At 43.8% G+C, this 27,434-nt stretch overlaps 2 protein-coding genes across 4 annotated transcripts; both read left to right on the plus strand.

Annotated features, from left to right (window-relative positions):
- The first annotated feature begins 1,336 nt into the window (after window positions 1–1,336).
- lemd3 (LEM domain containing 3) lies at window positions 1,337–17,489 on the plus strand. Its single transcript, XM_087830380.1, has 13 exons — window positions 1,337–2,678; window positions 3,172–3,206; window positions 7,452–7,509; window positions 7,873–7,946; window positions 8,174–8,253; window positions 8,337–8,482; window positions 10,105–10,206; window positions 10,285–10,387; window positions 12,020–12,189; window positions 12,347–12,428; window positions 14,076–14,181; window positions 14,258–14,336; window positions 16,075–17,489. Exons 1-13 carry the CDS (start codon window positions 1,364–1,366, stop codon window positions 16,242–16,244), a joined length of 2,520 nt encoding a protein of 839 aa, XP_087686506.1. The 5' UTR covers window positions 1,337–1,363; the 3' UTR covers window positions 16,245–17,489.
- A 488-nt stretch (window positions 17,490–17,977) lies between these two features.
- msrb3 (methionine sulfoxide reductase B3) lies at window positions 17,978–27,072 on the plus strand. 3 transcript variants are annotated; one of them, XM_087830752.1, is made up of 7 exons: window positions 18,011–18,118; window positions 19,168–19,280; window positions 22,339–22,447; window positions 22,814–22,891; window positions 24,575–24,603; window positions 25,217–25,314; window positions 25,856–27,072. In XM_087830752.1, the coding sequence occupies exons 2-7, from the start codon at window positions 19,178–19,180 to the stop codon at window positions 26,033–26,035; spliced, it is 597 nt and encodes a 198-aa protein (XP_087686878.1). In that variant the 5' UTR covers window positions 18,011–18,118; window positions 19,168–19,177; the 3' UTR covers window positions 26,036–27,072. The 3 variants fall into 3 exon arrangements, with proteins under 3 accessions (XP_087686877.1, XP_087686878.1, XP_087686879.1); XM_087830753.1 differs by lacking the exon at window positions 19,168–19,280 and adding an exon at window positions 21,551–21,700 and having other exon boundaries at window positions 18,039–18,118; XM_087830751.1 differs by lacking the exon at window positions 19,168–19,280 and having other exon boundaries at window positions 17,978–18,118.
- Window positions 27,073–27,434: the final 362 nt, after the last annotated feature.

A 27,434-nucleotide genomic window follows, 5' to 3' on the forward strand; every position in this document is an offset into this window, starting at 1 on the left:
CTTGTACTCAGAGCTTGTTCTTGTGCTGCCATGATTAGTGCCTCTGTGCTGTCTTTCAGTCCAGCTTTGTCCAGCCACTGGTAGGATTTCTGGATATCAGCCACCTCCTCTATCTGCCGGTGGTACATACCGTGCAGGGGCCTGTCCTTCCATGATGGTTCCTCGTCTCCCTCCTCTTTCTCGGGTTTCTGCTGCCTGAGGTATTCACTGAGCACTCGGTCGGTTGGGGCCATCTTCATGATGTATTCTTGGATGTTCGTTGTCTCATCCTGGACTGTGGTGCTGACACTCACCAGTCCCCGGCCCCCTTCCTTCCCTCCCCAGGACTTGCCTGACCCTCTGCAGGTACTTGGTGGTTGCAGCTTTCCTATATATATTTAAATATGTGTGTGCATGTACATATACAGTACATATATACATATATATAGTACAGTAATGTACTTACTGTGTAAAGTAAGTACTGCAGTACTTCACCTTGTCTGCAGTGTCAGTCTCCATATGTGGCCACCACATGAGCTTCTGGCCCTTCATGCGTCTTTTCCTGGTTGTGACTGATGTAGCTGTTCTAACGGGGGGCGTCCACCTCGATCTGCCCCCCACAGCACACACCCACCCTGCACACTCATCTCCTGATGTCTCAGTCTGTGGGGCTTAAAATCAGAATGCTGTGTAGTTCAACAACCCCAAATAAGCTTTGAGCTCTGTCACTGGTTTTGGGGGTAGCGCCCCCTGCACTGCTTTCACTTTAGCCAGCACTGGATGTAAACTTGTCTTATCCACCCGGTGTCCTAAAAATGTCACTTCCTTCTCTGTGAACTGACATTTAAACTCAGGGACGCCTCCTCTAATCGCTGCAGGACTTCATCCAGTCTCTGAAGATGTTCTCGGTCATTTTTTGGACCATTTACTCCATTCACTGAGTGGTAAGGTGGAATTTTTAAATAAAAAATAACAACAACAATTGTTTAAAAAACAGAAAACAAACAAACGAGAATTACTTTCATTACTTAACAATTTTGATTTAACGTGATTATTTTCTCTGACTCTTTTTCCTTTTTCTGTGATTTGTATTTATTTATATTTTTCATATTTAAATTGTATGTTTTTCGTTGTTACCTTCAGTTGTTAGATGGTTACTTTTGTTTGTTTGTTCAATAAAACGTTCAATAAAGCTATTTGTTTGAAAAAGTAATTAGATATTTAATATGAAACAAAACATAATTTGAAATCATCCGCGACGTAATAAAGGGGGGTGTCTGCGACATTTTCGCAGCTTGTTGGTGATTTTGAACACAGCCCAGTCTGTTGCCACTTCACCTCTACGTCATTTCCGTCACAGAACCGTCTTCGAGGTCTTTTCAAGATGGCGTCAACGCAGTTAACGGATGAGGAGCTTTTTTTGGAATTAAAACGTTTTGGTTTCACTCCAGGGCCCGTTACTGAGAACACTCGTCCGGTGTACCTGAAGAAACTCAAGAAGCTTCGCGAGGAGCAACAGCAGCGAGGACTAAGACCCGGTAAAACCCGTACTATCGGTGCCATTAACAGTACCACTGGCGGCGGTAGCACAGTGGCATCTAGGCCAGTCAGCCATGACGTCACGCACCTGAATACAAGCAGGAGACCGGGCCGGAAGTCCTCCCTCCTCGGCTTCAGCTCCGACGAGTCTGATGCTGAAAGCCCACTAAAGAGGAAAGGCCTCGGTCACAGCGGCAGAGCGAACAGAAGCTCCGGTTCTCAACAGCAGCCTAAGATTAGGCCTGCCTCACCGCCGAGTGTGGCTATCAAGAGTCGGTACGACCACAGCGCGACACCGAGCAGCAATTTTTCCCTGGGTCAGAACGGAGAGAGACGTGTCTCACTGGGCTGGGGAGTCGGTGACAGACCCAGTCCCGATGCGGGACTACGGCGTTACGACGACTCCGGGGACGAGGACAATTATGAGGAGGATATGGAAAAGAAATCTCGCTCTTTAAATGGTCGCGGGGCGTCTCGCCTGAATGCTAGCAAATTAGCTGGAGATTACTCAGACTCGGACGAGGAGGAAGTTAGTGGGCCAGAATGCGACAGATTGGAGCCTCGACGAAACCACCCCGGTGTGGCGTTATCTTCCGACGTTACTGGTCGAGGGTCTGCGACCGATGGGCAGAACACAGAAGCGACGCCTCGTCGTTTTCTAAGCATGGGGGGGAGTCAAGGTGAGGATGACGAGGAAGATGATTTAAGGAGAAGGGACTTTAGCCGCTTGGGAGACTCGCGGAGTCACACACTTCCAAGGAAACCCATCTACAGGTCACTTACCGAAAACCACAAAGGAAACACCGGTAAAAGCAGTCCGGCCACCGGGGAGGACGGCGCATCCAGAAGCAACAGCACCGAGCTGAGACCGCGCTTCTCCACCTACAGCGGTCTGTCGCAGACGTACAGGCGCAACCACTCTAATCACACCCCTGCTCCCAACCATTCCTACGGCCACGCAGCGCTCAAGAGGAACGTGTCTGCTCCCGAAGACGAGCTTCTCCAGCAGTTCAAAAGGGAAGAGCTAGCTTCCTCGGGTAGTTTTAGCGCTCACTACCTGTCCATGTTCCTGCTCACAGCGGCGTGTCTCTTCTTCGTGCTGCTGGGCCTCATGTACCTCAGGATGAGGGGTTCAGGAGCCATGGAGGTGGATAGCGTCAGTGAGTATCTGCCTATTTGGAGTGTTAAAGTTGTGGCTGTTTAGGGACTATAATGCATGTAGTTGTTTTATTGCCTGGTAATGTATTCAAGTGTTTATTCTTTGTGTATTTTGAGTGGATGTTCCTGCTGAACAAACACCAAAGTTGGAGAGATTCCCAAATACAAACAGATCCAAAGATGAGCATTTTAAGACTGGCAGGAGTCTGTACAGTCAGTCTGCCCGAGCACAGAACAAGGGGACGGTGCTCCAAATCCACTTCCACCGATTTCTGAGGAGTTGTTTTTGTGCCCCTACAGATAAAAGGATTATGTGACCATCAAAAGAATCACGTTACACTTAAAATGATGCAGAATGTGCAAAAGCTACGAATGCACACACTAACAGTTTTATATTTAACAGAAAAAGTAATTTATGGATGTTTTTCTCAATCCGTGCACTTTGGAAACTTGTATGAGAATTGTCCTGACTGTCTGTCTCTTCTTCATTTTCAGTTAATAGCCCTCCCCCAGAGTTTGACACACCTAATGTAAGTAAATGCTTTCTTCAGGCTCTCCCTACTCTTTAAGTTAAGAGGTTTTCAAATGTACAGCACAGAAAATATGATTAGATTAACAGTGTGTACCATTTCAGTAACTTGCAATGCTTTATTCTAATGCTGATTTATTTATTTTCTGGTGTATTTGTCACACGTTTCAGATCATCAACTGAATTGTGACATTAGATATCAGATAATCCAAGTTGGTACAAGATGATAAATGAGGATTTGATCTGAAAACAGATCTAATGGGCCGTATGTTGAAAAGTAATCGCCTCCTTGTTTAATCATTAATTAACTACAATTTAAAGAAACGTAAGAACAGGTAAGAAACAAAGACTCTGACATCCATCAGTCTGAAAAGGGTTACAAAGCCAGGCTTTGGGAGCAAACTGTGGTGAAAGCTATTATCCACAACTGAAGAAAACTTGAACCTGTGATGAAACTCCCCAGGAGTGGACGGCCTACCGAGAGAAACAGAGTTATCAGATAGTCATGCAGAACGTCACAAAAAACTGCTGGACTCACGTGCCTCAGTACAGGACAGTGTTTATGATTCAACAATAATTCAGTTTTATTCATATGGCACCAATCACAAGAGCAGTTACTGAAGGCGCTCTGTATTGTAAGGTAGAGACTCTACCCTATACAGAGACAACCCCAACAACCCCCCGTGACCAAGCTCACAGTGGAACAGTGGGAAGTAAAAACACCGTTTTAACAGGAAGAAACCTTTGGCAGAACCAGGGGAGGGGCAGCCACCTGCCACAACCGGGGGAGGGTGATGGGCGAAAGACGTGGAAAAGAGCAAACGATGATAGATAAATAATGATTACATACAGAGAGGCGTGTAAGCACAGTGAGCGAACAAGAAACACTCAGTGCATCATGGGAAGCCCACAGTAACTAAGGGAGGGTTCAGGGTCACCGGATCCATCTCTGACCAGATGCTTTATCGAAGGGGAAAGTTTGAAGCCTAATCTTAAAGGTGGCGAGGATCTCTGTGCCAAACTGGGAGCTGGTTTAGTGGAGGGGGCCCTGAAAGCTGAAGGCTCTGCCTCCCATTCTACTTTTTAATATGAACCATAAGTAAGCCTGCAGTCTGAGAGTGAAGTGCTCTGTTGAGATGATATTGTTATGAGGTCTTAAAGCCTGTATGTGAGGAGAAAGATTTTCAGTTAGATTCTGGGATGAACTTGGAGCCACGAAGAGAAGCCGGTGAGAGATCAATGCCCTCGTCCCTGACAGCACTCTGGCTGCAGCGCTTTGCATCAACTGAAGGCTTTTAGGGGAGTTTTTAGGGCAACTGAACAATAATGTATCACAGTAATCCAGTGTGGAGGTAATAAACGCACGAGCCAGTTTTTAGCGTTATTCAGAGATGGGATGTTTCTAATTTTAGAAATATTGCACCAATGCAAGAAAGCAGTCCTGCATATTTGTTTTCTTTGCACATTGAATCCTCATCAACAACAACTCCAAGGTTTTACTGGAGTCAGTGTAAAGTATGTGGTTACATCATGTTTGTAGATTTTCAGGGCCGAGTACAATAACAGTTTTGAATGAATTTAGAAGCAAGAAATTAGAGGCCACTCAGCTCTTTGTCTTTAAGACAACCTGTCATCGTATTTTATGGATTGATAAAGCTGGGTGTCATCTGAGTATGAAAACATAGCTATATGTTTTTATAATATTAATAATACAACCTAGCCAAGGTTGGCGTCCCATTCTGATGGACATGTATGCAGAGGGGATTGTTACCGCTGTTTGAAATATGGGCACTTGGGAAAGTCTTTGCTTTGCCTTCTTCCCTTCCTATAGCAACACTTATGTCATGAGTGCTGCCACCTATTGTTCACACGAGTACTGCAGCGGCCTCCTAACAGCAGGAAAATCAGCGGCGGTGAGCAATGCGAACACTACGGAGGGTTTACTGGTGTCCTTAGGGAAGCATCAATAAGACAGAGATGGGGTAAAAATGCCGACCACGAGAGCTCGAAGCTAAAACCACTGCTTAGCAAAAAGATCGAGGCTGTAAAAACAAACAGGTTTGGTGGAAAAACAAGTCTGCAGAAGTCCTGTAGAGTGATATCAACGGCTCATTGGCAGTTATCACACATGCTCGATTGCACTTCTTGCTGCAAATCATGGCGTCACCAATTACTAGGCTTAGTGGGCAGTTTTACATAGAACCACACTGACGGCCAATCAGAAGACACCTTCTCATTTAATGTTGTCTTCATTTTTGCTGCTTTCTTCATTGTAGATACAAACTGAAGACATCAAATATATGAAACAAGATGTGTGGAATTATGTAGCAAAGAGAAAGTTGATAAATAACTCTAAATGTGTTTTATATTTTAGACTCAAAGTTGCACACCGTCCAGTTTGTTAGCGTCGCAGACAACCTCATAAAGCTCATCAGAGAATACCAGCATGTGCAAAGGAAGAATCTCAAACATGTTTTGAGTTGTTTTACACTTTGTTAGCTGCATACAGACACATGAAGATAAAGAAAAAGCATTAAATGAAAGGCGTGTCCAAGCGTGTGACAGTGTAGGTTGGATAGCTTTTTAAAAACATGATGTCATCATCTGAAAATGACATTTTCAGTTTCCTCAGTTTATCTTTGTTCATATAAGATCTGAAACATTTAAGCACAACAAACATGCAAAAATAAAAACATCAGTTTGGTGGCAGCACGACACCAGCAGGAGAAGCTCACTTTATCCCAGTGTTCCTAAAGTTCTGACAGATGTTGACTCGCTGTCATTAGCAGAGTGGGGTATCTGCACTTACCAGCTTAAACAAAACAACACAGTGTTAAAGTGCTACTTCAATGCTTTCTAGTTTGGAATATCTAAACCTACGTAGTGTTTTGCCTAAAGCTAACCAAGCTGCACCATCAGCAGATAAAAAAGCTCATGAAGAGCGATTTCTGTCAGAGGCCTGTGTCCAACTGTTAAACTGCAGGTCAGATAACCTGCCTGACACCTGATGACATGGCACCATGACCACAAATCTACTGTTTATTCAGATAATGCTTCAAATAAGAACTACCCACAGTGGATTAAAGATGGCTGCTGAGTGGAGGTAAATTTGGTGCTAATACTTTCTGGCACTTTTGGCAACAAGTGCGCTCGTGGCTCGAAACGTGCTCCATTTCTGAAGATGCAAATAGTAAAATAATCCTGTTTGTCCTCAGACACATCTAGACGCTGCTTGGGGTCAGTCAGCTCTCTGAAACGATTCCTCTGCCTCCTCGGCTGGGCCCTCAGCTGGGCCTTCAGCTGGGCCGGGCCTTCAGCTGGGCCTTCAGCTGGGCCCTCAGCTGGGCCCTCAGCTGGGCCCTCAGCTGGGCCTTCAGCTGGGCCCTCAGCTGGGCCTTCAGCTGGGCCCTCAGCTGGGCCCTCAGCTGGGCCTTCAGCTGGGTCTCAGCTGGGCCGGGCCTCAGCTGGGCCGGGCCTTCAGCTGGGCCGGGCCCTCAGCTGGGCTGGGTGTCGTCACGGAGTTTTGACTCAGAAGTATTATGATTCTGATCATTTATTCTTACATCTCCATGTTTGTATCTGTGTATAAAAACAAAGCTGACAGTGTGAGACTTGATCAGAGGTGTGAGCATCACAGCAGAGGCCTTTGTGTCAGTGACTGAGGGTCAGTCTGTGGGTACACTGAGACGTGCAGGGACGTGCCGTCGGGTGAACAATCCACGCTCTCTGTTTACGTCTTTATGTCCTGCTCTCGTTTGGTGATTGTTGAAATATTTTTATGAACTTTGACCTGAGATTCTGGCAAATTTTATATTTGAAAATCATTCAGGATTCAATGAATCAATAACTTTATTCAAACTAAAATCCATTTGAATTGGGAAACCGATTTAAAACCAAACCCACGTCCAGTCTCTGCTCTGCCAACGAGAGCTCCCACTGCCACACTGCCCACCTGAAACGTGAAACATGAGTCTTTCTTCCTTTTTGTTGTTCAGAAACGTCTCTGCTCATTGTGATGATGTCGACTCTTTTCACAACGTGTTTTTTAAGAACTTAAATCCCCAACATGTTCGTTGTGTTTGAATCTTTCGGTCATGAAATGCACAGAGTGGCGTGCTGCTGTTTGGCCACGCCCTCTGTGTGTACTGGCCTTTTCCTCTGCAGAGATTTTGTCAGTAAAATGAATAAATATGCAGATCAGCGCAGTTTTGTTGGTACTTTCTAAAATAATCGTTTCTTTTTCCAGAAGGATGTGATCCAGAAGCTGCTGCTCAGTCTTCATGACCACTTGGCCTTTGTTGCTGGTAATGATGTTAATTCTTATTAACTGTTTATGGCAACGATTATTTCACAGTTAGATTTATGACAGTACAGTTACCACATCAGCCAATGTGAACACAAGATTTTAACATATTTGCTCCATTTTTACATCGTTTAACTTTGGAAATTTGATTTAAGAGTAAATTTTCAGACATGATCATTATGGGATTTTACCAATATGTGTGATTTTAACAGGCTGTGTTATTGTCCTTACAGAAACATATAGCACAGATGTCTCTAACGTTTGTGTGGTCTGTCCGCTCATATCAGCTCGTCGTTGTGTGTGTGGTGATCTGGGGAAGTTGGATTAAAGCGAGATTATCATCAGTTTAATCTTGTGATTACAGGCCAGCATGACTGTGGAGACCCAAATCATCCAAACCGGAGCGTGTCCATAGACGAGGCCTCAGAGTATTTACTGGTACATCCACACAGCAACACATTCAATAGGAAAAGTCAGCAGTTCCATCTTTTATCACACAGTTAAATCAAAGTGTGGCAGCAGTCTGATTGTTGTCCATGTGGCTGACTCGTGTGTGCTTGCACATGTGAGTCTTCATGTATAAACATCATAGCACCTGGCTCTTTGAGTGAATCGGCAGAAATTGCTTAAAATAAATGAGAATCACGTCTCTTCTTTCTGTGCAGGCTCAAAATAAATCGTTTAGAGGCTTAATTAACGAATCTCTGGACTGGATCATCCAAAAAGGCCAGGATGTTGGCGTTAGGTAATGTTCAGCCTCTTTGAAGCGTTCCTCGCTGCCTCTGTGAGAGCGACACATGCACTCACTTTCTGTGCCGGTGTTTGCAGGCTGGTGGGAGCGGCGCCGGACGAGCCGGTGACTGAGGTGTCTGCGATCGCTCGGCTGGAGTCCACTCATCCCAAGATGTCCTTCACGTGCCGTTTCCGCCGAGCCTTCTTCACCATCATAAACAGAGTCCTCCTCATTGCAGTCGGTGAATAAAGCACGTTACACAAACTAAACATGGACCTTATAATGAGGACTGTGCAGGTGGGTGCTGTTCCTCACCAGATGATTCAGAAAGCCTTACCCTCACGGTAGCGGCGGCAGTTTCTGCATCTGGTTTGTGAATGAGGGGCGAGCACCTGATGTGAGTCATTTTTAGAAGGAGTTATCAAACATGTGTTTGCAGTGTGTCGTGATTTACCTCTGAAAACAGACACAGCTTCTTTTTTTAACCCTTTAAAGCCGGTCAGAGCAGCACGCTCTGTTTTGCGTAACTATTTTTAAATCCCGGTAGCTCTGCAACCACGTGAGCTAGCGCAATAATTTTTTTTGCATATGAAACCGGAGGAGTTGTACTTACATCTTATGCCATCAGCTTGTCCTCGGTCACAGTTTCCTTCCACATATAACTTTGCAAAAACTGCATAAAAAGCACTTGCAGCAACAAAAACATAATATTCCAGAAACACGCTTTGCCGATCCGATCAGCTGTTCGTAACACTTCCTACATCCATCAGCGTGAACTTTTGCATGTCCGCCATGACCTGCCCGAAACCGGAAGTGACGTCATTTTCGCGGAAATGTAGTTTTTTACCATCAGGGCCTCATGAGCCTATACTGGTGTTTTTAAAAGTTATGTTTGACTTTATGACTTTCTGTGTGGTTTCTGGGATGCTTAGGACTCATATTGCACTGCTGGAAATAGTTTATTTTGATGCATATGCTGCTTCTTTGCAAATTTGCATCATAATATTTATTTTCGTTTTTCCTGCAGCGTATAAAAATTGGTGTATTTCAAAAATAAAACTATGAAGACACTCAAAATAAATTTCCTGTGGTGGGAAACTATTTTGTGCAACTTTTTTGTATTTACAGTTTTGAGGGATAAGCCTCTTAAATTTCTCTAACTAGAAATATATGTTAAAAAAACAAAAACGATTTTCAATTTTTTGTAGTTTATTGCACTTTTTTTGCAATTTATGTAATCACTATGCACTTAATGCAGACATATTATTAAAATTTAGGCTGTAATGGTTGTATTGATGTATAGCAACTTGAAATGATCCCAAAAATGGCTCCACAGCATGTAAACATATAATATAAGCTCTGGCGGACTTGGTTCTGTGGTAGGTCTTAAAGGGTTAATGGGATCTATTTTTTAGTCATTTGTAAAGGAAATCAGTCAAACTCCATCCAGCTGTGAGATCCATGTGGTGTTAATGCCATCATGTGTGGTCTACTGCAGTGGCAACTAAAGTGTGGTCTGCTACAAAGACACTAAAATTGTTACTAAAGCAAAACCCACCAAGTTTCTGGTCACACAGGTGATGATTGTTTTGTGCATTTTTCTCAATAAATGATATAAAAAGTAATTTTGACACTAAACAGATCAAATAGTTTGTAGGTGAGCAGGAGCGACATTCTGTTGTCAGCTGATTGATAAGAAACGGTTCCTTAAAACCAGGATAAATGAATATTATGACTAAATATACCCTGAATACGTTCTGTCAGCAGCACCAGCTTCAGTGAGTCATCCATCAGAGTTTAGATTGATGCAGATGTGGAGGCAGCTGTTGTGTTTGAACCTGTGAATGCTGTTTGTCTGCACAGCGGCAGCTTGTGTGTGGAGCGTGGTGTGCTACGTGAAGTATCGCTGGAGGAGAGACGAGGTGGAGACGAGACAAATGTACGACATGGTGGAGAGGATCATCGGTAAGGACCGCACCGTATTCACTTGGACGTCAGACAGGAAGTGTTTGCTTAGGAGTTTGGTACCTTCTTCTTATCCAGATGTGATGAAGACTCATGGTGAGGCTTGCCAAGAGAACCAGGACCTACAGCCCTACCTGCCCATCCCACATGTCAGAGACTCGCTGGTTCAGCCGCAGGACCGGTAAGTCCCATCTTCAGTTTTAGACCTCAAAGCAGTTTCCTCAGGTAATCAGATTACTGTTTTGTTTTTGTTTTTTTAAATCTCTTTGGTTGAGGTGGGTCTGAACTTTTTTACGTTATAAGATTTAACTTTACGTCGTTGGTCTTTGAGAAAATTTCATGTTTCTGTCCAGACGTCAGAGCTGGATTAAAACTCAACTCTCCGTTTGTGAACAGGTATCAGTAAGTAGAATTACTGTGTAACTAGTATGTAACTCATATCGCGATATAATTTGAAGCACGTGCGGTAACGATATATATCACGATATATTCTTTTCTTCTGTATAACGTATTTTCCACACTTAAAATCCTTTAATTTTCTCAAAAATCGAGAGAGTGCCTTGTGTATGAATTCTGGTTGTGCTTACTCGAACCGATTTTGGCTGCAGAAATCTGTTAAAAATGTTTTAGTGTAACTTTTGTAAGCCGCACTGATGGATTGTCAGAGCATTACGGCTGCCGTAGTGAGGAGCTTCACGGAGTAATCTGGGTCCTAAACTCCGTCTTCTTCAGGTCCCAAAGTCAAACCAACACTGAGAGTTAAAAACGGTCTAAATTCTTTCATCTTTAATTAAATCATCAGCGTTGCTGCTTTATCGGGTCTAACAATTAAGTTTTGCATCCATGAAAACAGAATTTATTAAAAAGTTAGCAGGAAGTTAGCTCGCTAGTTTCCACCTAAACATGATATAGCATGTTCTGACAGAGAGATTTGAAACTAATTCAAACGTACAGCTCTGCTATCACTTCCAACATAAATGAAGACAGAAAACTAAACAGCAGTGGTGTTTGCAGGGTTACTGAAGTTGGACTACCTGGTATATAATGTTGTGCTACGTGATTGCTAGCGACACAGCTATGTTAGCATAACATTAGCACAGTGAAGCTGGAGGATGAACGCCAACTTTTTTCCACTCGATAAAAGTTAACGTGAGGGATTCTGGTGGTCAGGGACAAATGCAATCGCATAGCAGGATGCTATACACGGGCCAAACTTCAGTCAGGAGAACAACTGAGATCATTCATCCACAATACGAGGTTGGTCATTAATATACTGCAACAACATGGGAACAGAGCAGCTGCAGAGAATTCAACATTAATGAATCAATGTTACGGAAGTGGAGGAAGCGCAGTTTTTGGCTTTCCTCATATTTCAAAAGTGCTTCATCTCTTTGCTGTGACTGTCGGCATAATTTGCAGATGATACTGGTTGTAGTCGCTGTGATGCTTTCATCCAAAACAGGCGCAGCTTGATGACGTCATCAACATGCGCTATAGCGATAGAGCGATATAGTCAAAATCTCTATCGTTGGCCAAATTTATATCGTTTCTATCGTATATCGTTTCTATCGCCCACCCTATGTGTAACCTTTGAAAGGTATTTTTCTGACGTGCATTATTTTGTTATTTCTTCATTTAATCTGGGGTGGAATAGGGGTTATTTGTTGGAGTTAATTATAGATTTTAAGTGTTTCTAGGTATTTGATAAATTTCCATGAGTCTGTATCCCACATCATGGACGGGATATTGTATAAGAGAAATTCCGGGTTGTGCCCAGTTGGGGTACTGATGATTTGGGGATTTTGTTCTGCAGGAGGAAAATGAAGAAGGTTTGGGAGCGAGCCGTGAGTTTTCTTTCAGCGAATGAATCAAGGATTCGAACAGAGACTCAGAGGATTGGTGGAGCAGACTTCCTGGTTTGGAGGTGGATCCAGCCTTCTCTTAATTGTGACAAAGGCTCCTCCAAAGTCTGGCAAGGAAAAGGTAACGCACTAGAGCGTCTAGTTGATCAGATGACGTTTCAGGCCAGTTGTTTGTCTAAATGCTAATGGACCTACTGTTAACCAGTCTGTAAACGTTATGGAGATGTTCTTACTGCGATCACCTGCCCGTTAACACTTTGATCATGTTGCTGTTTCAGCGTTTCCGTTGGACCGGAGGAATTCACCCCCCAACAGCCTGACCCCATGCCTGAAAATCAGAAACATGTTTGATCCAGTCATGTAAGTTCTTTCTCTGCATGTTTGATGGTCTGTTAGATCACATACAGCACTAAAGATGTCCCAGCGTAGAGGACTAGAACGTTTTCAAGACTTAGTACGTTATAAATGGAAAAGTACGGACCGACCCTTTAACCAGCAGCTCAGGCTGGTGGTGGTGACGTGGTGCGGGGCTGATGTTATCGGCACACGTTGGGCCTCTTGGTACCAGCTGAGCATCATCAGCTGCTTCAGTCTTGTTGCCGACATGGATACGACTCCGTGTCACAGAGCTCAGAGCTCAAATGTTCACGAGATCAGTCTCATGGAGCGCCGTTGGGATGTGATGGAGCCTGACCTTTTTGAAAACAATTGTTGATGGATTGTGATATTAAGATATTAATGTTACCATAACCATTTAATGGATGGAGAACGGTGCTCACTGCTTTGTGTCCAGTTTGGTGGAGGTGGGGTTGTGGAGTCGGCCTTGCCCCCTTAGTTCCAGTCAAAGGAACTCTGTGCTTCAGCACACCAGGACATTTTGGACAGGTTCATGCTCCCAGTTTGGGGATGGCTCTTCTTGTTCCAACATGACGGCACAAAGGACACAAAACAAGTCATTAAAAACATGGACGAGTGAGTTTGGTGAAGAACTAGAGTCCTGACCCCAACCCGAGAGAACAGCTTTGGGATGAAGTCGAGGGGGAGCTGCACACCAAAGCCGGCCCCACAGACACGCAGTCCAACCTCTGCTGGTCGTGTTTGTTTAAGTTACAGTTTTCTCCGTGCCCGTCACTGCGGCACAGCTCCAGACTCCTCCCTCCCAGGCCCCGCCGTCCTTAGATTAGAGGACTGCTGTCAGCTGCGACAGCCAACCTTCCCCCGGCACCCCACCCTCAACCCTCTGCTTCACAGGCATCTCATCCAACATCAGTGTCTGACTGCACACATGATCTTCTGGATGGTCAGTTATTCCCACGAGCATACACCTACACCTCGTGGAAAGCCAGAAGAGTTGAAGCAGTTAAAGCTGCAAACAGTGAGTCTGCATATCCAGGTGTCTCAACTCGACCAGGTCACCAGGCTGTCAGTCTCCCTCCTGCAGATGGACTCGTCTGCACCTGAGATGAGCCCGATGAGTGTGGCGCCATCTGGAAACTTGAGGAGTTTGATGGGCTGGTGACTAAAGGTGTTGGTGAACAGGGAGGAGAGAGTGTAAATAGTCCTGGTGCTGATGCACTGAGAGTGTGAGGCATGCCTGCCCAGTCTGTCCGACAGGAAGTGATCCAGCTGCAGGTGGAAGCTGGGACGATTTTATAAAAAGCAGAACTAAAGTTCCCAAAAGTTCCCAGACAGTTTTCTGCAGAGTCCAGATGTTGGAGGGGAAACGCAGTCCTGTGTTAGGAGCATCGTCTGCTGACCTGCTGGCTCTGTGTTGTTTGTTCCTGCTGAAGGTTGAAGCAACTATTTCCTTGCACATTTAGCAAAGTCCTGTCTCCGAAGCAGCTCTGCTCTGCGTGGAAAGTTGTTGGAAGCTGGTGTTTTATGTCATTTTAAGAATTACACGTTTGTTTTCGCCCTTCTGTCCTGATGAAACAGTAGGTGACAAACGACTGATGCTTCCTCCTCAGTGTTTACAGACTTTCTGCTCTTGTTACCTGATGTTTTCAGGGAGGTGGGGGAGAACTGGGACCTAGCCATTCGCGAGGCCATCTTGGAGAAATGCAGCGATAACGACGGCATCGTCCATATAGCTGTGGACAAGACCTCACGAGAGGTACGCTCTGCCTGCCCACAGTTCAGCTTTCATGCTGTTGGCTGCACGTGTCACTCCCGCCTCTTTATCTTCACAGGGCTGCGTCTATGTCAAGTGTCTCTCTGCAGAGTACTCAGGGAAAGCCTTCAAGGCGCTTCATGGCTCCTGGTTCGATGGTAAATCACACATGTTATTCACAATAAAACATGAAATATAGCGAATGTCTGAGAAAAAATGACCATATTGAATTTGATGGAAGCAAATAGATGTCGTAGGTAAATCTCCCAAAACTCTTTTAATGAACGTGGACGGTAAGTGCAGCTGCTGCCAGAGTCCAGAGTCCACGCCAGTACTGATGCTGCTGAGCAGGATTACAGCGACGGTCACATGACACAGCTGCTCATCAAAGTTTTGATCCCGTGCTGCAGTTAAAGGAACCACGGAGATATTTGTCGTTGCAGTTTAGTGTTTGTAAGATTTGGATCCAGTTCAGTGACGTGCTGAGAAACAATCATTGAGTCTAAAGCAGCGTCCAAATAACCTGATTTCCTCTGATAGATGCGAGATGATCTGCTTACAGCTCTGCTGCCGTCGAACACGTTCAGAGTTTAACCAAAAACATGGAAGAATTTCATACGAATGACTGAAAACAATCGTTTTCTATTTCAAACCCTCACGTAACGTTTTCTAACGCACAGCCGTTATTACTCATGTGTGCATGAAGAGCACAAAGAGGGAACATGTTTGTCAACCTGTGATCAGTTTCTACTGTAAATAAGAGCAAACAGGACATGAAGAGCATCAGTCTGAAACAGTGATCTTCACTCTGGGCTTTAGCGTGATCTCCCTACAAAATCATATAAGTCATGTAACTAAGGATGGTCTGTAACAGGGAACAGCGATCCAAGGATAAGATAAGATCACCTTTATTAGTCCCACACGTGGGAAATTTGTTTTGTCACAGCAGGAAGTGGACAGTGCAAAAGTTATGAAGCAAAAATGAGAAAAAATTAGAATACAATAAGAATAAATACAGTACACAACTGTACAAAATAAAATACTATATACAGTAGAATAAAATAGAATAAAATATACAATAAGATAAAAATAGAATACAAATGCTATATACAACTGAGTGAAAATACAACGATGCCAGAAAAGATTATTGCACATTAGTGTTATGGAGCTTATTCCAGACTTTGACCATTAAACTAAAATATGTTGAATATTAAAGGTGAGGCTATGAAACGGAAAAGAGTTTAATTTGGGGGATTTTTAACATCGATATCAGTAACTGAACTTGCAAAGATCGGCTAAAACATAAACAGAAGTTATTGTGTGAGATGGTTTTGTGATGGAGGCCCAAACACCAGCACACTATGAATAAAGTCAGTCTGGTGTCAGGCATAAGTTCAAAAGTGTGACTCCAGAGTCGGCATGTAAGTAAGATTTGATGAACAGCATCTGATCCAAGTCAAATGTTTTTGTGCCTAAAACCAAAAGTTAAAACTGATTCGAGCGCCGGACTGAAAAACCACTGTTGGAGGATCCGTCAGTGTAATAAATAATCACATTTAAATCAATAATCTGGACTCTTTGAAACACAAATAACTGGTTCGTGTCAGCAGTACCGATTTAACAAACATATCAACAGACATGATTTAGATGCTGGAAGAACAAAAATCAGTCCTTCGGGTGTTTCACGTGATAGTTTTCCAGCCTGCAGCTTCCTGAGTGACGATGCTCGAGGCCGACAGTGAAGTAGATGTAGGTGAACCCTCAAACGCGTCTGTCAGAGTCCAGTTTGCCACAAACATGAATCAGCTTTGATTAACATGTCGCTCATGTTCATGACGCTGTGATGGGTGAGCTCACGTATCAAGGAGCGCTGCAGTGACTGCTTCTGTTCCACAGGTAAGCTGGTGACGGTGAAGTATCTACGCTTGGACCGCTATCACCAGCGCTTTCCACAGGCACAGGGCTGCAGCACGCCGCTCAAGGCCTCCGGCCTCGCCACAGGCGTCACGAACACTACAGCCCATCTGCAGCACCACAGCGCAGCCGGCTCCCCGGGCTTCTCGTGAGGGCGGCTCGTGTTCGAACCTCCGACCGTGTCCTCCTCCCGCGTCACAGCACCAGTCTGATGCTGCTTTATAACAGGAAAGCCTTCAGTGTGTCACAGCAGAGCGTTTATTTGTTTCTGTTTCAGTTTTGTTTCAAATTTGCAAGAGAAGATGTTCAGCAGTTTGTTTTTTTCTTAATACTCTTTATATTAGAAGCGTCACAGATTTTTAGTAAGCAAAGCTCTTGTGGATGTTTAAGGTTTTTGCAGAGACTCCAGTCGTCTATTATTGCGTAGTATGAAGTCCTGCTATGACGGAATACGTTTGGCCACCTGTGGCGGCGCGTGCCTCCACATAAACCTTCAGTACAACAGCGTATTTAACCTGTTTAGTATCATTTAGTAAAGACAGGCTTCTAGGTTGTGCTGTAAATATGTGAAGCACGAGCTTTGTACTCAAACCTTCAGATGCACGAGGTTCAGCTGGAAGAGCGGAGCGTCGGTCGCTGCGTTTGGTTTTTCAGCCGCTCTTTGGGCTCGATTTGGGGGGCCTGCGGTGCGCCCCAGTACTCTGTTATAGCAAAGTGTTTAACATTCACCTGGAGCTCTCGTCTCGTTATAGTCCTTATATACCCGAATCTTTTTGTTTCTCTTGTTGTTTTCCCCTCTTACGTGTTGGGTCGATAATGCGCCAGCGCGTCTTTACACGCGTGGCCTACAGAACCGATCGTGTTTCCTCACCTGTCAGCCTCTCGTACCGATGCAACCGCTGGTTTGTCTCTGAAGCGCTATCACGTTTTTTACAGGTTAGAATACTAATTCCCAAATATTCCAGAGACCGTAAGGAGGCCAAGCATTCCAGGTGGTCTGAACAATGAGCGTTTTCCTTTTCGCAGTGTGAAGTTGTACAGATGGCGCAAACTTAAAATGCTCAACGGCTGCTGCAGCGGTTTGCAGTAGACGACCCAACGGTGCCTTAAACCTTTTCCCTTTCTTTTCGTTGAACTGGTGATGCATTACTGGATAATGTTAACAAACGGAGAAACTGTTGAACATGTGAGTAACGCCAGTTCTGCGTGACATCTTGAGATTTGGTGTTTTGTAGCAGTTTCTTTTGATATGAAACCAAAAGCTTGTATTTATTTAATTTTTGACAACCGAGCTGATATTCTTATGTCGCTGGACCTGTTAATATCTTTTCCTCCATCAGGGATGACCTTATCTTGTCAGGACGTGTACAACATGAATAAAGACTTTTCAGAAATCAGCGTTGTTAGTGCATCAGTGTAATCTATTTTTGTACGTGTGCAGCGCAGCGATCACAGGGCTGCATGTCCGTGTTTCATGTGATGGCTCCTCTGCTTACACACCGGATGTTTTATGTAAACCCTGTATATTGATATAACTCAAATATGCCATTATATGCAGTTTGGTTTCTCTTGTATGGGTGTGGTTCGACTTTGGGATTTGCAAATAATTTCAGACATTTTAATGCGATTTGTAAATTGTACAAACTGCTCATATTAAAGGTTTATTAGTTTTTATATTTGTACACGTGTGTGTGTGTTTTCTGCCGTTTGTACGCCAGACGGAAACAGTTTATACATTTTATTTATTTTAATTATTAATTCAAAGCTGCCGCTTTAACAACTCCGGAGAAACCGGGAATACCGTCTGTGGTCGGGAATTAACGGTAGCTCGCGGGATCGTGAAGGGGGAGGGGCTTGGAGTCGCCGAGTGAAGTCGTGGCCATAATTGGACATGCGCAGGTCATTTTACCCGGACGAATGTTTGGTTGCGCTGATAACCTTCCGCCGTTCCGAAGAGCCGCCGGCGCCGGGATCTCCTTCCGCCGCCAGCCGCTCGTCAGCGTCACCGTCCTGCTGCTGCTCGCTGGTACGTTACCGCATTTTTAGTAAACCGGGAATGTCTTCGTCCATCGAGGATTGTACGAATGTAAAACACTCAGATTTTAAAAACAGATCGAACATCGAAATAATTTAAGTTTCCAAACGAAGACCGAATATTAAGATGGAATATGCTCGGTGTTCATTTCGTGTCCAAACTGGGCAGAGACGCGTGGGAGTGTGGGATAACTTTAACACGCGTGTCCTTGTTTCCTACTGAGTGCATACTTGCTGCAAATATCGGTAAATGTGGTGCGTGTTACAAAATCCCACTCGTGACGTAATCCACGGTGCTACACCTAACTGACCTCTAGTGGCAGAAGGTGTCGCCATCGTGACGTATCTGGTGAAAATCTCACAGTTGGAGGGTTTCGTGTAGCTGCGTAGCCCCGTGGCTGCTCTCCCACTGCTGGGTGTGGAGAAACTCTGTGCTTTTCACGTGTGTATATAATGTAACCATTTACAGCACACGATACTAGAGGAAAGTAGAACTACTGTAAATGCAGATGTGTGTAAAGTGTTTGCAGATATGTGCAGATGTTTATCTCTGTCCTGCGTGGTTTACACGTGCTGCTTTTGGCCTTATCACAGCATTCACACTCAAACCCAGGTTTGTCTCAGTGCTGAGGGACGCAGCTTCCCTCCCTCACTTTAAATCCACATATTTCATACTTTACAGTCTGATTAAACACTTAATGCATTTTACATTACAGGCCAAAAAGTATTTCATTACCTGTAACACATATAATGTCACACAAACGCACAATTTACAAGATGAATTTCTAAATGTATTAGAAGAGTGTGTGTGCGATAGAGAGACGTGGATCAGCTCCTGCAGCCACAAAACAGCTGTTTCAACAAGAATTCATACTAAATAGTTAAATGCAGCCATGCTGGTGTTCAGCAGTGTTTACCCACACAACCTTAAAACGGTTTAGCTTATGAATCACAGCCAGTAGATCCCACTCATACATATTTTCTGGGGTTAATAAAATAATCCAAATATGATAGTCCTCTTTTCTCTCTCTCTGTCTTCAGTGTGACTGTTATGGCTGTCCTCGTCAGACGTGGCCTTTTTGTGGCCCTGCATCATGCCCTCGGGCAGGGTAGCAGCTCGGTCTGCCTCCCTGCATTGCCTGCTGCTCTTCTAGGTACCTGCTGCTCGTCTAGAGTAACCTGTTAGTTTAGGTGTAAAATCATCCATATAACCAACGTTGGCTGTGGTTCTCATTTAGTCAAAGAAGCTGTGTTTCAATCAATCTAATGTAATCCAGTGCTTAAAAGCATAGCGTACTGTACATTATGACCAAAAATATCAACACCTTAGTGCTAAGAGCTACATAAACCATGCATACAGCTGCAAATACAAGCATTTATAAAGAGATGATAAGCAGGCTACTGAAGTGCTTAGTGTTTTTAATATGTCAGGACCTGCTGATGGAAACATCGTCACCAGAACTGGGCTTGAAGTATTAAAGCACCGATCGTACAGTAGAGCAGTGACTGTGCTGGATGGGTTTGAGCTAAATGATGACCTGTTTAAGAGCCAGTGGTGCTGGTTTCAGTCTTTATGCAAATGTGCTGTTTATAAGTAGGGCTGCCATGATTATGTCGACTATTAAAATCGCGTGTCGTTTGAAGCTTTGTAAGATCCCAAAAGACGCAGGAATAAGTAGTAGGATTTAAGAGTGTAATAACGGACTGAAACAGATGATGGCAGCACTGCATGTACAAGGATGCCAGCTGCCGTTAAACCCCGAAGAAGAAGAAGCAGTGTCCCAGAATTCATAGCGCGGCCCAGCTCAGTTTCCAACAATGGCGGCAGCTAGTTAGTTTTAATATTACTCTTATTATTCTTTCTGGGTCACAAAATAAACGTTTAACATATTTTCAGGCGATAATGTAGCTGTGCAAACCTCAAATATCTGCTCAGTTTATCAAGACACCACATATTTTCAAAAGCGCTCCGACGTTTTCGGAGACTTCTGTTAGCCACTAGCTCGATAGCTAGCCGGGGGCTAGGCTAACTAGAGCCGTGAGAACACCGGACCCACCGCTGTCTTTCGCTACTCAGGTGAAACATGATATATAAGTCACTTAGATAACTTAAAAATGTTATTGTTTGGCTTTTTTTAGTATTTTATTTGTTCCTGAGTAAATCGGTTTGGCTGAGATTAAAGTTATAGTTTTTACACAGCTGAATAAACGTCAAGCAGACAGCTGATTATCAGAAGTGTGAGATGCTCAAGAATTTACTCCGGTGTCCTGTTAAATTTTAGATAGCAAGGAGTTTATTAAACTTCACCGAAACAATCTGCAGATTTCATTAAAATTTAACAAACTATCATCTTGTCTTTATTTTTAGTTAGCACAGACCTTAAACACTTAAAGCTGTAAGCTAATGATAGTTATATAAGAGCAGATGCTGCTGGTGCAATAAGCTGTAGTTTTATGTACAATGGATGATGATCTGATTAATTGACTAATCGCAAAGATAATCGGTGACTAGTTGACTATCAAAATAATTTAAGGCATTGATGCACTTTGTATTAGCAGCGTGTCAGAAGGTAAACAATATTACACAAGATCTCTGCTGAAAATCAGCGACAAACTCTCACAAAGGTTCATAAAGTCGGCGTCATGGACGAGGAATCTGAATGTGAAATATTTGGTTCAATTGTCATTAGTAATGAGGTATAACAGCCACCTGTAGAACGCTGTGGGGGAGGCTGTGCCATTGTTTGGGGCGGTTTGTCGACTTGTGGTGTTTGGTACTGTCAGATTATCCCCATCAAGTATCCTTTGAAAAGCTTCTGACTGGATTCAGTCTTCAGCACGACTGATCTCAAACACACGATGGAACATTATTGGTCTGGGATCACGTAATCAAAGGGAGTCAACATCCAGAAAGCCTCGTAATGTCCTTTAATAAGTGTAGAGACGGGTTCCTGAAGGCTGCTTCAAGACATTCACTGCCTGAGAGCGTTCAGGATGTGCGGAGAATAAAGGGCGTCGCGCTCTGTCACGTCGCTTGTGCCGTATATGATGTATTTCATTTATGTTTGCATGTTTCAATAAGTCGTTGCACCGAGTTTTGCACAGTTCTTTACTTAAGTGAACATTTGTGTAATGATAGTGTTTCTGAAAGTCTGAATTATAATGTGATAGCCTCGTTGATGTTATCCCGTACTTGATCGAGGCAGACCTGCTCATGTTGTGATAACCTCTCTCAGAGAATTTACGGCTCATATGTACATGAGTGTTTAAGGCTGTAAACGACTGTTAAATAAGATGCTGCCTGTGGTCTCGTCCTGCAGCAGTCTGACATCCTCTGTCGGGTCATCAGGTCATCTCATCTGAGACTCGTTTGTAACTTTGCTCGTGATGTTGTTTCACCCTCTGTCTGCTACTCTTCATACAGCCCAGGCCTTGGTTGCAACCCTGCTAAGGGGTGTTTGGTTCTAGTGCTGGGTGGAACACGTTTCTCCAACATCCATGTCGGGCTTCAATCTGCTGCATCTAATAACCAAGAGTCAGCCTGTAGCTCTGAGGTCCTGCAGTCTTCCCTCAGGTCCACTGATTGGGTGCTGTGTGCCTGCTCTGCTTTGCCTCACTAAAACTTTAACACTCCTGGTGTGTCAGCCTGACTTTTTTCCAATATTTTGCACTGATAGATGTTTGACAAACACAGACTTGGATCCTGTAAGAGCTGCTTCATGTGTTGCCAGGTCCTAGATTTGGCTGAAAAATGAGTGCAACCACTGTAACTCGTCTTTAGTCTCTGACCTGCTAGTCTAACAGATAAACGATTCACCGCTTGGCTTTCTTGCAGCTTGCATGCACTGAGTGATTTTGTTTGTGACGTTGCACCACATCCTGCTCGTAGATTCTTGACGTCTGAAATGGTGCCAGTGTGTTTTTTGTTCTTCTGGACAGACAGTTTTACCAACATGCACATATGTTCTCTGTCATCTCCGTAAAAGCCTTGCACCTTTCCTTCAGTTCGTGCATAAATACAGAGCTGCTCAGGTGGATTTGATCCATTTGGAGCATTTTGATTGTTGAGGTGTAAACAATCCAGTTTGTTCATCTCAACTGTAGCATAATCAGTTTTTTATTGACCCACCTGCTCTTAGATGTATTCACATTGTTTGTGTTCATATGACGGTGTGCAGTGTAGCTAATACTTGTTGCTCTCTGCACTCTCAGGAGCATGTAGGACTAAAAAGACATGGCCTCTGAGGTTCACACGGGAGGAGCTGAGACAGCGCCTCACGCCAATGCAGTACCATGTGACCCAGGAAAGAGGAACTGAGAGGTACAAGTTAGTCTTTCAAAATAAACCACTGAGGTTCATTATGTAAAAAATGTGATCACAGAAGTTACTCTGGAAGCCGAACTTTAACCCGTTCAATATTCGAAACTAAAGCGTGAAACTCAGCTTATAGTTGCTGCCAGCTGACAGATTATTGCTTACATCACTTATGGTGATGTTTTACTACTTGATCTAAATTATTACCAGATAAAATCAATCAGCTTGTTGTTCGGTTACATGAACAGGACTGAGATCAGTTTTATTTACAGTTCCAACAACAGTCGCCTCAAAGCGCTGAAAGGTCTGAAGTGCATCAAAGCTAAACGAAGTCATTGTCATGAAGTTTCACTGATGTGTTCTTTTCCACAGCGCCTTCAGTGGAGAGCTCACATATCAAACAGATGAAGGGACCTACGCCTGTGTCGTCTGTGGGTCGGCCCTGTTCAGGTGAGACCGCCCTGCTGCTGTTGTTGTGTGTGACTGTTAGCTCAGTGCTGCCGTGTGCGTACGTGCTCGCCTGCTGCCCCTCAGCCTCTGGGGCACCTATTCAATTCAATTCAATTTTATTTATATAGCGCCAAATCACAACAAAAGTCGCCTCAAGGCGCTTCATAGATACAGAGAAAAACCTAACAATCATATGACCCCCTATGAGCAGCACTTTGGCGACAGTGGGAAGGAAAAACTCCCTTTTAACAGGAAGAAACCTCCAGCAGAACCAGGCTCAGGGAGGGGCGGGGCCATCTGCTGTGATTGGGGTGAGAGAAGGAAGACAGGATAAAAACATGAACCTGTGGGATGAAGGTGAAATCATAGTTCTGGTCAAGCTCATCTGAGAGTTTCAGTAGATGTAACTTTGGTATTAATCTGAAAATCCAGGTGACTTCCTTCTTCAGTTGTCGCATTCACAAGAATTTCTGAAAACTTGACCTCTGACCTTGTACTTGAGGTCTCCAGTACGCCATCAGCTTTTGATGGCTGTGGGGTAAAAACGTAAAGGTCAGTAGAATAGCTGACAGTAGGAGACGTAGCACGTAGGGGTGCAACGATACAGAAAATTCACGGTTCGGTTCGATACTTTGGTGTCACGGTTCAATATTTTTTCGATACAAAAAAAATGTTCATGCCTTTTTAATTTGTCATTTATTAAAATTATAAATATATATTTTAACTCAAAAGTACAGTTTTTAAATTTAATGTTACTGAAACAACAAAGGGATAAAAAAATAAATCTGATGGAGAAATCCCTCATCTTTGGAAAAGAGAGTTTATTACAGAGAAATGTCTCTTTCCAAAATAAAAGCTCTACTATACGCTTCTTCTGGGCTATATTCTCAGCAGCATATTAAACATATCAGGTCCCCATAAGGAGAATCATGTGCTAACGGCTGTCTAAATGACTCGGGTAAAGTTTGTAGCATGCTGCTTGTTGTTTTTGTCTGCTTCCACTTGTCTTTGCACGAGGATGATGTCGGAGTAAATGTGCAGTCACATTCGTTGTGTTCCCACTAGTGCTGTCAGCGTTAATCTGAAATGAGGTTAACGCCACAACACGGCAAATCTCCGTTAACGAGCTACCGCGGATCGCCCTGTGCGTGGGGCTGGACGGCCAACATGTTAACAAGCTAACTGCGCTAACACACTAGTTCCCACCCATGTAATTGAGCATTGCGTGACACATCCAACATACTGTTTTACTTTTGTCCATGACGCGCTTACCTTCAGGGTCATACGTCACATGAAGACCAAAATAGTTCCAAACGCCAGATCTGAATGAGGGTGGGGGAGGTTCAATTTGCCATGTTGCAACGAGCTTAGCTTCTGTCTTGCTAGCTTGCGCTGCGCTCAGTGGAACTGTGCTCGACAGTGCAGCCTAGGCGGAGTAGTCGAACGCAGATCCACTGAGCGCTCAACACAGACAGCATCGTCAGAAGAAAAGTTGATAAAAAAAATAAAACATTTTGTATCGTTCATACATATGCGTACCGAACCGAAAGCACTGTATCGAACGGTTCGATATCGATACGAGCATTGTTGCACACCTAGTAGCACGCCACTACAATTTAAAATAATCTGGCGAATAAGACAAACCAGTATTTTTCTTCATGGCATTTTTATTTTCTTTCGTAGCTCCAACTCTAAATTTGACTCCGGATCAGGTAAGTTAAACTTCACATTTTAAAAATGTAAAAGATTATTTGAATGTCCTGTATGTAAACGTGTGTCCTAAGAACGAGCTCTTACTGCCTTAAACTGATCATGTGCACCAGGAAACAAGCTGAATGTGGGACACAGTGTAGCCACGGGAGTTTCTGACTCTTGTAAATGTTGGAACAACTTTTATAAACACATCAATAACAATAAGGTGTGGTCCAACACTTCTGTTATTACAGTTTATTTCCAGTAGACAAACAAGATGAATATTTTTACAGCTGCATCAGCTGAACAGAATTAAACTGTGGATCAACACAATCACACGTGGCTGTAGTGCGTCGTAGTTCATGTCGAAGCGATGGTCATTACACTTGGCTGAATGTCTCTTTTGTTATGCATTGTTGTGTAAAGTTTTCAGGTTCATGAATATGAAAATAAATATTGTTAAATCTGCTTTTGACTAAAAGCTCTGAGCTGGTTTGGTAGAAACAAAGTTTCACTTCATGTAAACAAACAACCAAAAGATTCACAGTAACTCCGACACGAACGTAGCAACAATGTTACAGATGATGATGCAGCGTGTTGTTACTAGACGACATGATGCTGTCATGGTTACAGGTTGGCCATCCTTCAGCGACCTCATGAAGGAGGAATCCATTACTAAGGCTGATGACTTCTCCTATGGGATGCACAGAGTAGAGACTACTTGCAGTCAGGTACATCGTAAATGTGTTTACTCTTCTACTACGAGCTCGTCAGTCTGTCACACACAGACAACCATCCACTGTCACACCTGTGGGCCAGGTGACCTAACCCCACTGCATGTGTTTGGACTGTGGGAGGAAGCCACACAAGCTGTTAGCCCGAGGTGCTCCCCACTGGGCACTAAAGTGGATGAAACTTAGATGTATTGATGCACTGAATCATTTTAGGCTGTGTTACTGTTACTGATTGCTGTTTTCAATTAGACAGAAACATCGTTTCTCTCAGATCAACGTGACTGCAAAAACGTGACTCACAGCACTCACGTTTCTGTTTCACCAGTTGTTACTTTCAGTGTGACCCAGGCTCAACAAAATGTAGCTGAAGGGTTTTTAGAAAGCGTAACATTTGCCACTGGATCAGAACCAGACTGCTTTCAAACAGTTTCTGTTCTTGGCGACTGAATTTTCACCAAAATGATGCAAATAAAGTCATGTGGAGAATTTCTTTGCCATTTATCAGGATCAGGAGTAAATCTCTTCCTTTCTGCTTCAGTGTGGAGCTCATCTGGGACACCTGTTTGATGACGGTCCGAGACCCACAGGGAAGCGATACTGCATCAATTCTGCCTCGCTGGCGTTTCAGCCTAAAGACACCGCGCCCTCTGCCTCCAGAGGTGGAGCTGAGGGCGGAGCTGCCAGCAGCTCTGCGAGCGATGAGAAGACTGAGCTGTAAAGAAGAAAAAAGCCCCTGAGATTCGCTCTGTCCTGACTTACTGTGTAAGAAAGAGGTGATTATGAGGTGATGTTCAGGATTCAGCCACCGACCAAATATTCTCTGTGAACAGTCGTGCAAGAAGGAAGTTGTGTATTTCTGTTTGAGATACAGGAAAAGATTAGAGGGAAAATCAGCTGTTTTCAATCATTTAATGATGCGCACAGGAACACACTTCATTTAAAGTTTATTCTCACTTATTAAAACTTGGTTAATGGGTTGACTTTGGATTTTAAAAACAAACTGCTGTCGTCTCATTGTGTCACACCAACCCTCTGCATGTCTCCTCTACATTCATCAAGCTTCACTCTGGTCTTCCTCTTTGCCTCCTGCCTGCACGTCCCTCCTGCCCATCCAGGAAGAAAACCAGCATTCATTCCTCGTGTCTTTAGCACACACCTCCACCTTTGTGGGGGCTCACCTGCCTGCTCCCTACTCTCAGTACAGATCCCAACTATTGAGTCCAGACTTCTGTCTGACCTCCTCTGTCCACCTCTCCGTCCCCTGCAAACGAGGACGGGCTCACAGCCCTGATATGATCTCACCCCCGCCATGGACCTGTCTTACCTGACCCCAGGTGCCTTGCTATCCTCATGCACTTCCTGTCTCGTGCGTTCTCTAGATCTGCAGCTCTTTCTGACCTTCTTTGTAGTTTTTCATCAACACTGTCAAACGCCTGTGGCGCTGCTCTGCTGCTCGCTGATTGTTCCTGGATTCAAAAACGTGTCCCTGTATGTTCCTGGTTTGTTCCTTTCATTTCCTGTGTCTGTTTGGATTGATCTGGTTTGTAGGCATGCACACAAACATGTAGACGTTATTATATCGTCACTTTGAAATGATTCGATTTTATGACCATATATTTTTGAAGACATGGTTGCACACTTATATTTTATTAATGATATATACACTTGCTCCTTCTTTAGCTCCATCTTGAGAAATATTTGCAGTTTTTGGTCACAGTGTGAATTAAACTGGTGAATAAAAACTATCCAACACTATGACTTGCTGCTTGTATATTTAACACTGTAACGTATTTGTGGGCAGTTCCCAAGGCAACATGAGGTTGTTAAGGGCTGGATCAGTGAGTTTTATCTTCTAGTATCACAAAGAGCAACAAAGGTTTCTTCTGGTCAGAGTAGATGTTACGATTAGACAATGAAAGTGTGAAGCAGGTATAGCAAAACCCAACATTATGAAACTATTAATTGCTTTTGTGAACATTAAACTTTATACAAAGTGTTCTTACTATCTATCAGTACCTGTTATCTTTGAACACTCTCCGTATGTCTGAACCTGCTGAGCTGCACGGTTGGTGGACCAGCTGTACGGTCATGGCCAAGTAGGCTGTTGTACTCACTGG

Source organism: Neolamprologus brichardi, chromosome 17 (genome assembly GCF_056152115.1).
Source record: "Neolamprologus brichardi isolate AB-2024 chromosome 17, ASM5615211v1, whole genome shotgun sequence".
NCBI classification, from domain to species: Eukaryota; Metazoa; Chordata; class Actinopteri; order Cichliformes; family Cichlidae; genus Neolamprologus; species Neolamprologus brichardi.

Bases quoted from the DNA above. Each gene is read 5' to 3' on its own strand.
- lemd3 (XM_087830380.1), top strand. From the start codon at position 1,364: ATGGCGTCAACGCAGTTAACGGATGAGGAGCTTTTTTTGGAATTAAAA. The intron at 8,254-8,336 runs GTAATGTTCAGC...CGGTGTTTGCAG, and splicing joins GGCCAGGATGTTGGCGTTAG to GCTGGTGGGAGCGGCGCCGG. The intron at 8,483-10,104 runs GTGAATAAAGCA...TTGTCTGCACAG, and splicing joins AGTCCTCCTCATTGCAGTCG to CGGCAGCTTGTGTGTGGAGC.
- msrb3 (XM_087830751.1), top strand. From the start codon at position 18,010: ATGTTTGGTTGCGCTGATAACCTTCCGCCGTTCCGAAGAGCCGCCGGC. The intron at 18,119-22,338 runs GTACGTTACCGC...CTGCACTCTCAG, and splicing joins CGTCCTGCTGCTGCTCGCTG to GAGCATGTAGGACTAAAAAG. The intron at 25,315-25,855 runs GTACATCGTAAA...TTTCTGCTTCAG, and splicing joins TAGAGACTACTTGCAGTCAG to TGTGGAGCTCATCTGGGACA.